General features: G+C 35.9%; 1 protein-coding gene across 1 annotated transcript; it reads right to left on the bottom strand.

Moving 5' to 3' along the window:
• Positions 1–4,383: 4,383 nt before the first annotated feature.
• On the bottom strand, positions 4,384–5,221 carry LOC120005930 (F-box/kelch-repeat protein At3g06240-like). The gene is made up of 2 exons (XM_038855813.1): positions 4,676–5,221; positions 4,384–4,410 (listed from the first exon to the last, which is right to left on the bottom strand). Exons 1-2 carry the CDS (start codon positions 5,219–5,221, stop codon positions 4,384–4,386), a joined length of 573 nt encoding a protein of 190 aa, XP_038711741.1.
• Between the last annotated feature and the right edge of the window lie 14,539 nt (positions 5,222–19,760).

Consider the following 19,760-nt stretch of genomic DNA (forward strand, 5'->3'; position numbering starts at 1 on the left):
GTGTTCCCCACGTCTTAGTATTGTCGCGTCTCTTTTGGGCCATATAACTTCCACGTTGTCCACTTTTTCCACTCATTGAGATATTTAGGTAACTAACTTGTTTGATCGATTTACTTCGTTCAGACTCCCAGCTTGTCCAATTGTTGTCTCATCTTGGTCTCTAGCTCAGCCTTCACTCTGTCAACTAAACAACTTTATTACAACACGTAGCACATGAACATTTTTTTTAATATCTAACAATTATATCAAGCTATGAAGTATGTGTTAGTCTCTGCACTTCATATCGTTAGCTTGTGCTTTATTGTAAAGTATTTGTTTCTTATTTATTCTAGTAATTGAAAGACGATTCATATTTTTTTCTATTTATTATTAGTTTTTCCTTCATTATAATTTCAAAATGAATTTTGCTATTAATTATAGAGCGGATCTTGAGTGGGAGGTTTGTTGGGAAACAACAATGGACTCTGTAGCCCAAACTTGACTACCCTTGTAAGTTATGTTTCAATGGCTTCAACAAGATTTTTCACTCTGTTTCCCATAAAAATAATTTCTTATTTGATAAGTTTATGGTATGAGTTGTAAGAAATCCCTTCATCATATTAAAAACATGAGTAGGAGTTGTAAGAAATCCCTTTTACCATGTTTCTTTCTACCTTTTTTTCTAACTCTTTGATAACTTGCATAATAAATGGAATGAGCATCTTAATTCTTAAGTCTTGTTTCCTCCTGAACAAGCATATTGTGCAATTCATACACGCTTCATTTGTTCTTCATGGTGTTATAATTCATTTGAAAAGAATCATAGGTAATGAGTTGATGATAAATTGTACAAGTAAATTCTTATTCACATCCATTCCCTAGGACTTAAGTCGTGCTACAATGTTTGTCATTTAATGACATGTTCATGCACGGTATAAAAATCATCAAACTTCATGGTGATGGTGATTAAAGTACCCATTAATGTCTCAGCAAGTGACTTATCAACAGTTTGGGAGTACTCTTCCACAAACTTCATAAAATGTTTAGCGCTTTTTGTTAGGGAAGAGCAAAAATATTAAGCTCAGTCTATTTGATCTTTCACAATTCTCATAATAGAACTTCTCTTCAACATTGCTAGTGTCAATAATAGTACTGGGTTTCTTGACTTAAATGCTAAATCAAATTTCAAGACATCAAAATTAAACTTGTTCATACCAATCAGAGACATTAAATCCATTAAATATTAGAAAATATGTAGCTTACGAATGCAGAGAAACAAGAACAAAGACTGTATAAATAATAAAATGTTTATTCAATAACATTTTGAGTCATGAATTTAAACATTCGTAAAAATTCAAAATTATTCATATAAATAATATATGTATATTGATGTTCTCTTTTGGATAGGATGTTAATAACGATTTGATATATTTTTCAATAATATATGCAACAATTAGAAATATCTACTATCTTTGGACAGACAAAGAAAACTAACAACACATCTTAATCATCAACAATCATGTTCATTTATATAAGAACAACTAAACAACCTCTAGTGATCTAAAAGTGTCTTATAAAAATGAATTTCAATTTACACATAAATAAACCATAATAATATCATTTATAAGCATGAAAATTCTTGCCAACAATTCTATACCTCTTTTGAAAGAGAGAAATTGATTGATTTTACTCATAAGGATAATGCCTTATTTAAATAAAAAAGAAAGATACACGCAATATGATTCGTTGATTTATATCTATCTTTTGTAAATTCAAGCTTCTGGTGGAGTGTCAAGCCTAGGTTTTAATTTAAATAAATATTACTAAACAATTTGAGCTCAAACTTAAATTTCTAAATATTAAAACAAATAACATATTGCATGAGAATTACTGTACTAGTACCTATGCTAAAATATTAGAGTGGTTTTTCCTCGTCCTTTGTAAGTTGATTTGCAAGGGCGATAATAGTATCGGAGCAAACCCAAAATCTTGATAGGGAACACTGGCCTCTACATTGCCCACGTGTTGGCCCTGGCATAACCCAATCCACGTCTGTGAGAGAATGTTAAAACAAAATCCCACATCACTAAGTACTACACTTGTATTAGTATATTCGAGTAGGTTTCCCTCCTCTCTTGTAAGTTGGTTTACAAGGGAGATAATGGGACCCACATTTAATTACACTATATACCTAAATAAGTTGAGTATGATTTCGACAAAGTTAGGCTTAGCTTAACTCTACAAGTTAAAGGAGATTTTATCACAAAACCAAAACCCAGACCCAGAAACCCCTTTTTATCAAAAATAGTTTCAAGGATATGATGATTGCGGGAGGTGTTTCACACAATTGATTCAACTTTTCTAAATTTTTAAGAACTTATATGAACATCTTATTAAAAAAGAACTTATATAAACATATTACACTCATTAGGTTTCAATATCAATTGATGGAGGATCTTACAAGGTTCAACCGGTTAGAACAAAGGTTCAACGATACTTATATCATATATTGAGCCCATTCAACTTCAATAAGTAACTTAATCGTACCACTTAATTTGTTTGTGCTAATCCTATGTTTCATGGCTAGAGCCCATCATGGCACAATTCTTTGTTGGTGAATGTCGATAAATAACAATGAACCGACAAAGTCGATGGGTCAACACAAGCTCAACAACTATTCTTAGATTGTCATTTTGTTATTTTAGCTACCCTCCTATTAAAAAAATCTCATTATTAGGGTTTTGGTTTCGGAACATTAACGAATTTGTTTAGAAAATCCGATCTATAACCACATGAGGTATTGAAACAACAAGAAACACTGATTCGCTATTTAGGTTGTCGCACACTAAGAATCACCAAAACCAAACTTGCACACTAAGAAAAACTTATTCGTCATTTAGGTCGCCACACCTGTACTGAGTGCATATGGGGTGCGAGTGCAGTATGGGTGCGCCAGCAAACACATCGGGTGGGTGATTGCCGCACTCCATTTTTTTTAATAAAAAAAACTTGTTCTAATTCGTTTGGGTTTCAACTCCAATTCTATCAGATTTGGCTGGGCGATCTGGGATGAGGCAACGACGTATTGAAGGTTCTAGATTTCCATTACACTAAGTATGGGTCTGCATGCCAATCTGAAAGTGTTAGAATCCCACATCGATTGGGTGTGACTCAACCAAGTGGTTTATTCCAAGTTCACCCCTTGTTAAACAACAAGGCCTTTTTATGAGTCTAGTGAGTTAGGCTTTGACCCTAGTAATGGGGCTTGGCTAGTGAGTTGGGCTTAGGCCATTAGTAGTTGAGTTTATGAAGAATAAAGTCAATGCAGACTTGATGTATCCTCATGAACTGGATAATATTGTAGGTTTGAATTTATGACAGAAAGAGAAAACATCCGGATCTTGGGTCTCATCTAGAGAAGCCAAGTTCGCCGTAACCTTCACGGATTTGCATATTTCAAGGTATAGGTCATTTCCAAATGCATCACCCTGGGAGTCACTTCCGGGTCATCACGATTTGTTATTATGGGTTTAAAACAACACTCTTTGAGTAGCCCAACTATTGGCCATGCCCAATTCGGGACCATATTTTGGGCTTAAAACTTGTTAAAATTTATTTCGTCGTTGAAAGCCTAATGATCCATATAAAGGCAACAAGATATGAAAAATAAAATAAAATAGAACAAGCATATTTTTCTCTTGCTGGCTAAACAAACTAATATAATATATCTTGAATTGTGAATGAGAAAATATTTGATTTATATTTATAAATATATTTCTAAATTTTTATATGAATATATATAAAATAATATTTAATTACATAAGTCGTATCCAACCGCACCCTGTATCCTAATTTTTGATAGAGTTGACGAGTCCCAATATTCGTAATCCCACACCCATATCGATGCTTAGCTTGCACGTTTTTAGGCAAAAGAAAAGAAATGCAAATTCTTTCTTTGTTTTTTTATCAATAAATTCCTTCTTTGTTTCAATCAAATATAATATTTTTTCTTTTTTTCTTTTTCTTTGTTCTTAGAGCTAAGCATGAGAGAATATTTCCGATGGTTGGGGAGGGAAGGGGAGGGTGTGAGAGGGGTTCCAATAGAAAAATATGTATTGGAAATTTGGAACCCTCTTCAACCCAACTACCACGAACCCTCCTCTTTAATTTAGCCTAGATTTTTCTTCTCCGTCACTATTCGACGAGATGGGTGTTTTTTGAAAGAAATGTGTTTCGGTAAAATTTTGCATCTATTGCACTGCCTAGAACTAAAAGGCTCCTCACATAAGCCAATAAACAAATAAGACGAGCAAAGAACCTGTAAACACTAATAATGTCAAAAAAGATAAGTAGGCAAAATACCACCAATAAAATTGAAAACTTTAAACCATCTGAATGTCTAGCTTAGTCATGCAACATCTCTGTCTTGGACTTGTATATCAGAGCCAAAAGAATGAGAATAAGAATGAAAATGGCAAAGAAACATCGATACGATGTAAGCAAGTTTGGGACTCCAAAGTATTCATAACATCCAGATTACATATGTAGCAAAGATTACCCACATCTATTTGTGTCCCAACATTAATAGGAAATTGTTGTTTCTCCATGAATTGTGCAAATTCACACAAAAATTTCACCTCTTCTACCTCCTTATCTACCACCATGGATTGGGAACAAGATTCTCGACATAACTTACCACTTGTAGAGTATTACTACACCCACTGAGTTGCAGATTTTTCACCAGTTGAGTACTGGCATCATATAAGACGAGTTGCCCCTTTATGTCTTCCCAAAACAATTCACCATTCTTCGAAAACCCTAACGGCCTCTGAATGCCTGAAAATGGTCCAATACTTGGTAATTTGACCCAAGATTTTTTCGCTCCATGTTCAGACATCACCCATACATCAAGACATTTCTCTGACCGTTCCAGTTTGACAAAAATAACAGCAGGCAATCCATTAAGAATCGCATGTTGGGATTTATAATAGTCATAGCCATCCAAATCTGGCAGAGGCAATTTCTCAAGCACCTCATCTCCAACATCAAATGACATAATAAGTCTCTTACCGTCAGAATCTACTGCTTGCCAGTGACAAATTCCATTGTAAGAAACTCCATAGTTGTCATCTAAACACGGAATATGTCGGGTAAGTACATTGTCAACATGAGGGATTTCTCTCCAGGAATCATTCTTTAGAGAGTAAAGCTCAACTCGATCGATTAAATTGGTTTCCATCATGTTATTAACAAACCTCAACACCTGTAATCGTTGGTCTTTCGATCAAACCCAAACCCAAGATTATAATACCCTGTATAATACTCTGAACCGGGAGGCGGCTTAAAGTCTCTGGTGGCAGGGTTCCAGAGAGCAATCTTTTCTAAACCATCATAAATACAGAATAAGCCATTACAGGGACCCAATACTACTAAGTAGTACGTAAAACGTCTCGTTAATGGTATGTCCAAGGGTTCTATGTGGGTAAGCACTTGTTTTTTGACACTTGTAAAGAGTATGGAGAAGCAGTGCTCTCTCTTCTGCTGGGAGGTATACTTGACAAGGACACTACCTTTGTTGTGGTTGTTTTGAATAGTATGGTAGTGCTTGGAAACAAAATCTAGGTCGTTCCTAACAAGATTGGAATGTGGATTGCAAACATACCCGAATCGATGAAACAGGGAATTGCCAGGAAACCTTGTGAACATCATCGTCTTAGTAGAGAGTGTTTTTGATAATTTCTTGCACCTAAAGTTGTCGTTGTTGCTGTAGTTGTTGTCTCTGAGATTGGTTTGCTTGATATGGCTCTGCTTGGCAACAAAATATGGGTTTGTTGGTTTGTGTGAGAACCTGGATCGCTGAAGCCTCTTCAAAATCATCATCTTCCTCCGCCGTTGAGGGTGGTTGTGAAATTGGATTTTCTTGTATGATAAGTAATACGTCTACGTTCCTAACTAATACAAACTGTATTATATATTCTTTATAATTATTTATTTTAATTTTTTTTTTGTCTAGAGCCCTAGATATTCTTTTTTTGTTATTTGATTAAAAAAGATTTTAATGTTTTCAATTAATGTCATTCCTTGCCCGGGAGTTGAGTCACACAATTGATGGGATTGAGGGATTTTTGGGGAGATAAGAGGAGGGAAGGTAAAAATTTTTTTTTCCCTTTTATGTCTAACAGTGATGTTAGGTATCCCATATAGTGCTAGTCCACGTAAACCAATGTCATGTGGCACACTGACTTATCATGTGCCATGACAATATTGTAATATGATTTTTTTTTCTCTTTTTAAAACGAAATTTTAAAATATTTTAACTCTCAAAATACATATTAGATTTAGAAAAGAAATTATATATTCAGAATCAATGTATAAAACTCTTTCTAACAAAATTTATTATCGATGGATTTTATCGGACGGATCTTAATTCCATTGTTTTTGAAAACAATGGAATTTCAAGAAGTATATTCTGGACTAACAACAATTGATTCTAGTTTAAAAAATATTTGATTCTGGAATCAAAACAATGAATTCTAAATCGTGCTTTCAAAAAACAATTGATTCTAAACTGTGTTTTCAAAAAATAATGGATTTTGTACTATGCTTTTAAAAAACAATGAATTTTGACTAAGACATATATTTATTCCATGAATTAAAACAGTAACTTATTCCTTTCAATTTTGTCTCAGACCAATGGTTATTTCATTGCATTAAAGCATTTGAATAACTAATTCTCCTAAATTTCGCCAAGAATAATGCTTATTTCATTTATTTCATTGACTTAAAATAGTGGAATAAGCAACTCATTATTTTTTACTTGAAATCCGTTGAGATTTATTTGAATTACATTGTTTATTTGTTCAACCACTTTAGTGTTATTGTTATTCGACCTATCAACAACCTCATTCATCCACCAATATAATATCTTCATTATTAACCACCATATCGTAATTGAAATCCATTAAAAAAATCATTTATCAACACTCAAAAATCAATGAAATGAAATTAAAAAAATAACTAAATCATTGAAAAAATACTGGAATGAAATCAAATGAATGGAATAACTATCTGTCTAATATTAAAAATAATGGAATAACTATTTGTCTGAGATTAAAACCAGTGGAATAACAATAAAAAATAATGAAATAACCATCTGTCTCAGATTAAAATCAGTGGAACAACCATAAAAAACAATGAAATAACCATTTGTCTCAGATTAGAACCAGTAGAATGACACCAAATTTAATAGATTCTGATATAAAATCATCTATACATTCAGAACGTGAAGGCAAAATAAAAAATATACCTGATTAATGGTTCAAAACTAGATTACAACCAAGTTACAAATTAGTTTTCACTTTCTGGCAACTATTTCGATCATCCAAGGGCTGAAACATGTAGAGCTCGTCAAGGCAAGTTCAACGGTGGTGGTGGTTAACGGAGGGATGGCCTATGGTGGCCAGATCGGGCTCTAAAAGTTTCGTTTGCCACAACTTCAAGGTGAGATTCAGACAAAATAGGCGGTTGTTAGCAGCAAACAAAGGTTAGGGATGAGTCATGGTAATCCAACGCTTTAGATTTGTAGATTGGTGGCCTAGATCGGTGGCCGGATAATCACTGGAAACGGGAGAGAAGGAGGAGAGAGAGGATAGAACGAGAAAATGTGAGGATGAAGAAGATGAGAGAGAGAATATTTGTGTTTAATTTTTAAAATTTAAAATTTGCCTACATAAGATTGCTGACTGGACATGCCACCTAGACTTGGACTGCAATGAGCTACCAAAGCCATGGGCTACATGTCATTTTTGTATGTCGAAATAGATAGAAAAAGAAAGAAAAGAAAATTTATTTAATTTACTAGTTTATCATTATTTTTATGTTAAAATATTATGTATAAATGTCAAATATGTTTTTAATTTATAATAAATTAATTAGTAATCACTTCTCTTCAAGTGACCTCATTTTGGGAGGACATATTTTGAGAAAATTTAATGAAATATTTCCCCAATTCTTCTCATATCGCTCCCCTTAATTTTTTTATAAACTATCCAAATAAAATAATCGGATGGAAACTCCCTTTTTTCGTCTCTTCCTTTCCCCTAAATCTCTCGATCCAAACATAGTCTAATGTTTGACTTGCACATCTTACGTATCGAAAGGAACTTGAGAGGGAGTTCCAAAAGAAACAATTAGACAAATGTAGCACAAGCAGCACACAAAGAGGACACCATCGGCGTCGAGGACCGGTGGGGCTGTAATTGATCTATCTGGGCTCAACCTAATGGGCCAACTACCCAATGACTCCCGCCGTATGAAAGCAATACTCTAACCACTGAGTTAAGTAGGTTATTTATCATTACAAATTATCATTCCATAGAAAAAGAATGGACTCATAGATTTTAATTCTAAATTAGTCGTGTATTAGCAGACGATATCTATATGGGTTCCCGGTGCATTGCCGTTAGAAATCAAGATATTGGGGTTTGGCTTGTCAATCGATTCAAAGCCTTTCGAACGCAATTCATATCCCTTCGAACCCCCTTTACTTGTAGGAGTACCTCTTGGATCTGTCGCTTATGTTATGGCCGAAGTCCTACTCATGGCGACCTGGTTGAATTAGGAGAAGCTGTAGGTATTATTGCGGGTCAATCTATTGGAGAGCCGGGTACTCAACTAACATTACGAACTTTTCATACCGGCGGAGTATTCACAGGGGGTACTGCAGAACATGTACGAGCCACTTCTAATGGGAAAATCAAATTTAATGAGGATTTGGTTCATCCCACACGTACACGCCATGGGCATCCTGCTTTTCTATGTTATATGGACTTGTATGTAACTATTGAAAGTGAAGATATTCTATATAACGTGACTATTCCACAAAAAAGTTTTATTAGGCTCAACCTAATGGGCCGCTGGGTAGTTGATTCTTGATGGAAGGGGTAGTTTTGGGCATAACTTGGCTGGGGGTGTAGGATGGGTTGGGTTTGGGTCATGTGTTGGGTGTGGGCCGTGGATTTGGAGGAGGGAAATGGGAGAGTGGTTTTAGGATGCTAACACGATGGGATGGTGCGGCCTTTGGGCTGTGCGTCACTTCTTTTTTCACTTAGCCGCTATTCGCACACGGGTTTCCGTTCTTTACACACACATTTTTTTAAAATATTTAAATTTATCAAAATGTTCTTATATGAAATTAGGCTAAAATATTATATATGTCCTTATATTATCACAATTTTCTCTATTATGTTCTTAAACAAAAAATTTTCTTTATTATGTCCTTCAACTATTGTTTTGCACATCATTTATATCCCAAATCAACATTCTGATATTGACTCCAACAAAATTACTGATGTGTCATCTAAATTCCGACAAGATTGACACGTGGATTTATTTTTTAATTGATTTAACTCCACATGTGATCTTAAATTTTAAAAAAAAAATAAAATGAAAACGAACCAAAATGAAAATCAAAACTGAAATCAAAATAATCTAGGGTTTAGAAAGAAAATTGAAATCAAAGTTTTGTGCATGTCATTTTCCACTTTGTCGGCAAGCAGTGAAGTAGAAAGGTCTTCGTCTTTCTAAGATAAATCTTGTTTTAAATGTACACGTGTTAAATGAAAGTTAGTTTTTATTTTAATTTTACAATCACGTGGATGCCACATCAGCATTTTCGTCCGAGTCAATATCGGAAAGCTAACTCATGATAGAAACCGTGTGGAAAATAATAGTTTGAGGATAGAATAAAGAAAAAATAGTTTAAGGACATAATCGAGAAAAATGTGATAGTCTAAGGACATATATAATATTTTAGCCTATGAAATTACCTTAAAGTATGTTTACTGTTTGCATCCATAATTTATGCTCAATACAATTACATTAAATTAAAGTATTAAACTATCTAACCGTAATACAATCCTTAGACTAATTAATTTGGGCATGGTTCAAGGAGAATTTTCATCAGCTTGCGTGCTCTTTGAAAATTTTGTTCTCATCTTCACAATAGCAATTTTTGAGTTCTCTTTTTTTTCTTTTTTTTTTTGGGTTCTCATTCTCTGATGCTCTTCATTCAGAGAGGACTAAGATTGGTGGATTGGATTTTCTGCTAGTGTTCCTCTTTGGTTCATAGTGTTTGGTGCTGGGTCTTCCTCCCTTTGTATTTGGATTCTAGGTCTATCGGGCAATTGTTACTATCATTATATATCTTTTTTGCTTTAGTTTCTTTTTGGGTCCCCTTGGTTGTGGCGTTCAGGAAAAAAAAAAATTGGCATTGCCCTTAATTTATGTGAGAATAACACAGTCGAGATGATAAAATAAAAATGCGGAAGTCTTTCTCAATTCTAACGGAGAGTGAGGAATTTGTAATTAATGGATTAATTTTTAATGATATTAGAGATGTTTGTTTGGGGGTTGGAGTACGGGAGAGGGAAAGACAAATAAAAGGCAAGATAACTTTGATATACATGGGTGGGGGAAGGGTAGATTATGTTATTTAATGTTATACAGTTAATATATATGAAAGGGTTTTTTAGGAAATTCATTATGTGTATTAGAAAATAATTAGGGTGTATTAAATAGTTGTGTGCAGTGAATCGAAACTTTTGTGCGAATAGCAGCTCCCTTCTATTTTTCCTCCTGTTATAGTGTTTTGTAAGTAGGGAATTTTATTTACACACCATCAATATACTAAGTTTACCCAACTTTTTCAAAATTTGTAGTTTCTAAAAATATCCTAGTATGCAATGACATATAAACCCTAAACATCAATATTTAAAAGAAATGCAAATGAGCCATTGGTTGAGTGTCAATGACTTTGCATGTCCCTGACTGAGGTCATGGGTTATAGTCTCACCTCCTCCGAATATTTACAAAGAGGTGTGTGGGCTTCGTCTGCCCCTACGTGGGCTTGATAGTTGGCCCCTGCATGGGCTTGATTTGTGCCTCCTGCGTGGGGCCTGTTGACACCTGTACTTTCATAGGCTTAATCTGGTGGTGTATCATATATTGTGTTTGTACTTGTACTCAAAAAAAAATAATATTTTTTTATATATATTTTATTGTTGATTACTAAGTTTACTTCACTGCCAAAAAAAACCTAATTTTCACTCCAAGAAACGTTGTAGAGGATGATGACCTCATTGAGACATTCCCGTTCCTCATCTACTCCGATGTCAAAAACGTGAAAATTGGTGGCGAATCAATGGAATGCGCGATTTGCCTCAACGAGTTTGAAGACCATGATACGCTGCGTTTTATCCCAATCTGTCACCATGTCTTCCATCTGGACTGCATTTGTTCTTATGGCTACGAGTCTTACCTAGGGTCTAGAGAGAGAAAAAGGATAGAACACCATATATTTGGATATACTGCTGCAGTGATGATCCTATACTAGTTGGCCACCGCTATCCTGTTGTATGTGAAGTTGTTCAATACTAGTGCTTTGATAGCTGGAGATCGTCTTTGAAGAACTTTGAAGCTGCACTTTCAAATAATATGACGAGGGTTGAGGAACAATTTAATTTCTTTAAAATCTCTACAGCGTAGTGATATAAAACTTACTTTTGCCAAGCAAGACTTGATTTTTCTAATATTGAATGCGTGAAGGGAGTTCGAGGAAGGGTCGTAGATCGTATGCCGGAGATGAAGGTAGTGGAGAGGGTACAAGGTTGAAGAGTTTGCAAATGTGTGTAAACTTAACACACATATTGTGATATTGTGTATAAAAAGGGTAATTTGGTATTTTCACTACAAAATTAGGTCTAAACTTATAACTTTTTTATGTAACTTATGGTGTGTAGATAAAATTTTCCTTGCAAGTCCCTGTTGATTGGTCAAATGGGCTCTATTAATAATGGGCCGTTGATCAAATGGCACGAGGAGATGGGCTCAGTTCCTTGGGCTGGATTATGGAGGATTCATTGGATATCTCCTCTATTTAGTCATTTGTCAACTGAGCTTGTTTGGACTCATTATTTCATTATTGATCTGCAACAAATGGGCTCTAGTATTAGGGGGCGTCCACAACCGATCCGCAATCGAGAAACCGATCCAAAATCATGATTATTCGATTTTTGGATTTAGTTTTTCGATTATGGTTGCGGATTTCTGTTGACCTACAAAATAAGGAAGAGCTCGTTAAATCCTGGGGAATAGCCGGTTGTGTCGGAATTATTCTTGAAGACAGTGCTTGCATGCCTCGGGCTAATCTTCTAGTGTTCATTGTTTTTCCAAAGATTTTTAATTGAATTATGCAACTATGATAGAAAGCCGTTTGCTTGTTGCCAAACCCTTCGCCTTTCTTTTGAATCAAAGTAGGTCGCGACTGTTTTCTTTTAGTCGGTCGGGGGAAGCTACCGCTTATACGACAGCTCTGCTTCCTCGTTTTGCTTCTGGCAAAGCTTCTACTTTGCTTCCTTCTCTCGCGGGCTTGCTTGCGCGAAGGCTTCCATTTTTGCTAGGTCCAAAAGCTTCCGTCAAAGCGAAAGATCTGATCCAGCGGAAATACCGCATATTGAGCGCAGCCGATATGCGGCTACGGCTAGGCGATCATATCATGCCATAAAAAAAACTTTGATATGTAGAGAGAGATCCCCTAGATATACAGATAGAATAGATGTTCATAGATAGACAGACATTCCATTGATTCTGAGTTTTGGGGCTGAAAAGGCTCGTCGATCCAAATGAATTATTCTTATGGTCTCTCTTCACCCCCCGCCCCGAAACTGACCCACAGCGCAGCGCCCACTTGCTTCGCGCGCGGGAAGGCAACGAAGTTCAGTTCATGAGACCGCGGCGGAGTGGAGCAGCCGCGACACGAAGTTCCTTACCTTAGCTGGATCTCGCTGGTGCCACCTAAACGGTAGGTAGGCGGCGGATGTGTGACGTTTGGAGTTGTCGTTCGTGCACCTGTCCCCAATGGAAGAATGAGTGATTGCCTAAGGCAACAAGAAAATGGTTAAAAAATGTGAAAAACAACAAGAGGATCCCATAGCAAGAACTAATATGATCCAGCTGTGTTGGGTCGTTTTCAATGGAATTAACACAGGCTTAAAGTACTGCTTCAAGGCAATTTGGATTCAACCTCCTCAATCAATGACCTAATTGTATGCTTGATCAAGCAATTACTACTTCATTATATTTGTTATAAAGTTTTCCAATTCAAGTTCAAACAAATTATATGTCTTTATCCATGACTAATGTTCTAAATCCTAACTTAAACTGATAAAGTGATGAAAAGTCAGGGTAAATGTTATTTTTTACCATTGACAGATAACCCCAGTTACAACTTAGTATCTCACGTTCTAAATGTTTCACATTGGCCACTCATTTTACAACTTTATTCAACCGTCAGGTTTTTTCCTGGTTCGATGGGTTAAAGTGCTGGCATGTCAAGTTGACCAAAAGCTTCTTGTATGAATCAAACTGAGAGTCCCCAGTTCGTATACTTCAACTAATTAAAATAAAATGAAATCTCTAATCTTGACGACGTCATCCCTATGAATAAGTGATGAGCATATTATGTGATTTGTGCTTTTAGTGCCCCTGCTTCAATGGCAATGCTACAAAACATTTTCATCTTATAATAAACGAATAATTTTTTCTTTTAAAAATATATTTACAAACTATTAATTTTATATGTACTTTTTGTATACATTCTTATAAGATGATAAATATGTTAAATAAGATTTTATTTAAAAGTCACAAAATTTGGTTTTCTCCAGTAATAATGTTTAATTATCCGAAAGAGAAGATGACTAGGTAGGAGTATACAATTGGACAATGTTTAACCACTTTAGACTAAACAACATAGTATCATCACTGAAGAACAGAGGAATCTTATGGGCAAGAGGCTGTGTGTGGTTTCTTTTTTGGCTTGTCTAGTTGGAGGTTCAGGGGTTGGGGCCCGGGAAAAAAAATCCAAAAACTCTACACTATATATATATATATATATATATATATATATGAAACTTAGTCAATGGAGTCATTTGCAATTGTTTCAATGGAGTCATTTGCTATTGTAATTGTTGATGTTGGCATGCCAATTTTATTTTTGGTCAAGGCTAGTCTAAATCATGGAATGAGTGCCTATGTGCTTGTGGTGTACAGAATGGCTGTTGCTTCTGCTGTATTGGCTCCTTTTGCCTTGATTGTTGAGAGGTTTGTGTTCACTAAGTTCTCATTTTGACGTCTTTGAGTGTGTCTTTGGGTACTGTTTTAATTAATTTCTTCTAATGTGAATGATTAACAGGAAGTTAAGACCAAAGATGGCCTTCTCCATCTTTGCCAAGATAATGCTGCTCAGCTTGTTCGAGTAATGATCTCGAAACTTATCAATTACTAATCAAACTCGACTTTCAATTTCAATTTTGTAAATATTGATAGATGTGATTGTATATATGCAGGCCGGTTGCTGGTCACGGTTTATACTGCACAGGGATGAAGTACACAACAGCAGCTTTTGGTAGTGCAATGTGCAATCTTCTTCCAGCATTGACATTTGCAATGGCTTGGATTTTGAGGAAGTGAAATATTTAATCATGTCAATCATTGTTAAGGTAAGAAGAAGTTGGAATTAATCACTGACATTGTTGAGGGTTGGACTGTTGTTATAGGTATGAGAAGATGAACATAAGGAAACTACGTACACTGCCAAGCCAAAGTTTCTGGCACAATTGTGGCCATTGGTGGGGCAATGGTGCTGAGTCTTGTCCAGGGAACTCATAGGAATTTTCCATGGATTCATCGTAGTCATCATGTTGATTCTCAAAATTTAGCAAAACATGCTACTGATAATGGAGATTTGGTGACCTGTTCGATTATGATTGTAGTTGGTTGTGTCATTTGGGCTTCTTACTTTATTTTGCAGGTAATATGGGTCCGTTTGGTGCACCATGTCTTGCCTTTGAACAATAAATTGTAAATTACAAACAAACAACAATTTCCCCTCCCAAAAACCGAGACAATTTCTAGACAATATATTGGGCCGGTTTGGTACAGCTTTTTGTCAATTTTCAAATGGTCTTATATAAGATAATTTGCAACAATTTTCCTTTTTTAACCCTCACTTTATATTAGAGTGAATATAATACCCTCATTCTCTTTCCACCTTGTTTACCCGACATTTTTAGTTTGAATTAGTTAATAATTTAATTCTTTAAATAAAAATTATTAAAAATTATTTGAAAAGTAATTGCTAATAATATATTTATTTTATTTTATAATTAATTTTATAAATGATTTTTTTATTTATTTTACCATTTATTTTAATATGTTTCAACTTTAATGGATAATACCCTTACACATAATTTACACAACTATTTTAACACCATTTATGCTACCAGTAAAAGTATAACCAAACACCTACCAACATTTCAGGAACCATATCTACTATCATTTATTATTTACCATATATGCTACAATATATATTACTATCAAAATTGTGCGCTAAACGGACCCCATATATGTTGGAAAATACAAAATATAAGGGATGTTGGTTTTGCTGCTAATGGACTTGTTCTTCTTTTTTTGTAATGTGGTTTTTACAGGCATTTGTACTAAAATCTTACCCGGCTAAACTCTCTTTAGCGACTCTACAATGCACGACAGGGATGGTCCCAGGTATGATTGTTGCATTCATGGTGGAAAAAGGCAACACTTCCTTCTGGTATATACACAAGGATATCAAACTAGCTACTTATCTCCATGGGGTAAGATCTATTTTAGGCATTTTTGGTCCATTCACTGGTTCACTCATTTCTTCTCTTGCTAATTTTTATGAGTTTTTGGCAGGGAGTGTATATTGGACTATCTTATTATCTCACAGCAATAGCGACAAACAAAAAAGGCCCAGTTTTTTGTAGTATTTGTACTCCTCTAAGCATGGTTATTGTCACGCCTTTGTTGAAACAAACGATCATGGCCTGACAAAGTATTGCGATCGATATATGATCGCTTTTATCCAAAACCATTATTAGAGGACGATCATTCGAACTCCATAGCTAACCCAATAGCTAGTGTTTCCTATACATCGTCATTTGAAGGGGGTCTCCTATGATCTTTTTCTTTCTACGCTTTGAAAATAAATCCATTGATATTAGAGTATATTGGAGAAATGATGATTTGAGCATATGTAAAAAAATATCAAAAGTTCATTGCTTATATAGATAATTTCTACTACACTTACATCCATACAACTCAACAATCAATTCTTAGCCAAGTATTTCAACATCTACATTCGTAGCCACACAACTCAACAACCACAAAATAGCCATACATTTCAACAACCACAAAATAGCCATACATTTCAACAACCACAAAATAACCACACAATTCAACAACGATATTTGTAGCCACATACCCCAACAACCACGTCACTAGCCACACAATTCAGCTAACATATTATTCTACCATTAATATTAATAATTATTAATATTAATGTCAATTGATTATTATTTAATATGATAGTATTTAATGTTATATTATTTGGAAAATGTATTAACTTTAAATTCATAAAAAAATGATTGTAGAAATAAATACTTAAATGATTTATAGTGTGGTTTAGAGTGTCTGATGCGTGGGTGGAGCCCCTCAGATTCACACCAATTCTCTTAGTTCCACACCTACTTGAATTGCGTGGGTGGAGCCCCTAGCCCGTCTCTCTCTGAATTCGATGACTTAGGGGAAAAAAAAGAAGAGCGCTCTTCGCCTTCAATTGCAATAACAGATTGGCTCACGGAGTTGGGTGGTGTGGGTACATATGTGGGTTTGATTTTTATTTTTGGGTTTGGGTTTGTGTTAGAGAAGTGAAAGGATCTATATTTTTCACTATATCTTGATTGTGTACAACATGCCTTTATATAGGCGTTAGAAAGGAAAAGTAAGAAAAATAATGTCAATAAAGTAAATCAAAGATGTTGATATCTTTGACAAATTCAAAGATTTTGTTGATTTGTCAAAGATATCATTGATATTTTGTAGATATCTTTGACAAATTCAAAGATTTTGTTCATTTGTCAAAGATATCAAAGATTTTGTTGATATCTTTGACATCCCCCCTCAAACTCAAGTTGGTGCAGTAGAAGTAAGCTTGAGTTTGGAAACTAAGTCTCTGAAACGACCTGGCAGGAGTGGCTTGGTGAAGAGATCAGCAGGTTGGTCAAGAGTAGATATTGAGCAGAGTTGAATAGTTCCCTGTGTGACATGCTGACGAGTAAAATGGCAATCAATCTCAATGTGTTTGGTACGCTCATGGTAAACATCATTGTGAGCAATGTGGATTGCACTTCTATTATCACAAAATAGAGGTGTAGGACTGGGAGATTGAACTCCCATATCTCCAAGAAGCCAACGAAGCCAAACAATTTCTTGAGTGGTAGTAGCAAGTGCACGATATTCAGCCTCCGTGCTCGAACGAGCAACTGAAGTCTGCTTCTTGCTTCGCCAAGAAATGAGAGAATCCCCTAACAAGATGCAAAAGCCAGTGGTTGATCGTCTATCAGTGGGATCACCAGCCCAATCGGAGTCAGAGTAGGCGCGCAACTCAAGTGAGGAAGCAGCAGAAAAATGAAGGCCATAATAAAGAGTTGCTTTGATATAACGCAATATATGAATGACTGCTTCATAGTGGGAAGAGCGGGGAGCTGACATGAATTGACTAACAACATGTACAGCATAGGCTATATCAGGGCGGGTGACAGTAAGATATACGAGACTACCAACCAATTGTCGATAGAGGGTGATATCACTGAGAGGAGTACCATCAGAAGGTTTAAGCTTGATATTAGGTTCCAGTGGAGTAGAAGTAATCTTACTATCTGTGAGACCAGCCCGAGCAAGTAAATCAGAAGCATACTTAGCCTGAGATAAATAGTACCCGGTAGTGTCCGAGAGTACTTCAAGGCCAAGAAAGTAACTTAGAGAACCAAGATCCTTCATCTCAAATTGTTGTTGAAGATATTCCTTAAGATCAGTGATACCAGAATAATCATCTCCTGTAATAATCATGTCATCGACATAAATTAGTAGAAAAACACAGCCTAAGGCTGTCCGACGAACAAAGAATGCTGAGTCATAAGAACTGGATTGAAAACCACGTTGTTGAATAGTAGAGCTAAACTTGGCAAACCATGCGCGTGGAGCTTGTTTGAGGCCATATAAGGCACGACGAAGGCGACAGACTGTATTAGGGGGATGTGAATAGCCAGGAGGAGGTTTCATATAGACTTCTTCAGCAAGATCACCATTGAGGAAGGCATTCTTCACATCCATCTGTGACAATGTCCAGCCTCTAGCAGCAGCAATAGCTAACAGACTGCGTACTGAAGTAAGACGAGCAACTGGAGCAAATGTCTCTTCATAATCAATGCCATACTCCTGAGTAAAGCCTTTAGCAACAAGACGGGCTTTGTATCGCTCAATAGAACCATCAGACTTGGTTTTTATTTTGTAAACCCATTTGCAACCAATAGCAGACTTATCTGGTGGGAGAGAAACAAGATCCCAAGTATGAGATTGCTCAAGTGCCTGCAATTCTTCAGACATAGCTTGTTGCCAAACAGGATTAGATTTGGCCTCCGAATAGAACTGAGGCTCATATAAGGTAAGAGTAGTGGCAAAACACTGAAAATCACGAAGTTTAATAGGAAGTTCTCTTACCCGGGTAGAGCGTCGAAGAGTAGGGGAACTGGTAGTGTCTGCAGTAGATCCATCAGACAAGGAAGACAGTTCAGGAGCAGGCAAAGTAATTTGAGTGTCACCTGTATGAGACTCAGAGGGAGATGGTTCATCAGGAAATAGATCAACCATGTTAGTGGGAGAAGGAAGAGATAAGAAATGTGATACTGAGGAGAACAAAGTGTTTTCCAGAAATACGACATGACGAGAAATGCGAAGTCGTTTGGAGATAGGATCCCAACATCTATAACCTTTATGTTCTATCCCATACCCAAGAAAACAGCAAAGACGAGTACGAGGTTCTAATTTAGTGTGTTCATGTGGTTGAAGGAGAACAAAACAAACACATCCAAATACTTTGAGTAAATTGTAGTTAGGAACAGACCCATAAAGACGTTCATAAGGCGATTGATTACCAATGACTGATGAAGGAATCCGATTGATGGTAAACACAGCAGTGAGAGCTGCTTCACCCCAAAAACGTGCAGGACAAGAGGCAGAGATAAGGAGAGCCCGAACAGTATCTAATATGTGTCGATGTTTACGTTCGGCTCTTCCATTTTGTTGGGAAGTACCTGGACAAGAACGCTGACAAATAGTGCCATGGTCATGTAAAATGGTTAAGAATTTAGAATCCTTATATTCCATGGCATTATCAGTGCGAAAAGTTTTAATAGGACATGAAAACTGAGTTTTAATCATCTGAGAAAATTCATGATAGATTGTAGTAAATTCAGAACGAGTTTTCATGAGATAGATCCATGTAAAACGAGAGTAATCATCGACAAAAATTACAAAATATTTGGATCCCCCCATAGAAGCAGTAGGAGAAGGTCCCCAAATGTCAGAGTGCACAAGGTCAAAAGGTGCATGAGAAACAGAATCACTATTATTGAACGATAAAGCAGATTGTTTAGCTAGAGGACAAGTTAAACAATCAAAATGATTATTAGAAACAATTCCCAAATGACCATGAGAAACAAGAGACTGAATACGACTAACAGAAGCATGACCCAATCGAGAATGCCAGAGACTCAAAGAGGAAGCTGGAACTGTGGATGCAGCGAACTCATGACACGGGAGAGTAGGATGCAAGGGGTGCAAAGAGA

This window comes from Tripterygium wilfordii, chromosome 9, assembly GCF_013401445.1.
Source record: "Tripterygium wilfordii isolate XIE 37 chromosome 9, ASM1340144v1, whole genome shotgun sequence".
In the NCBI taxonomy this organism is placed as follows: Eukaryota; Viridiplantae; Streptophyta; class Magnoliopsida; order Celastrales; family Celastraceae; genus Tripterygium; species Tripterygium wilfordii.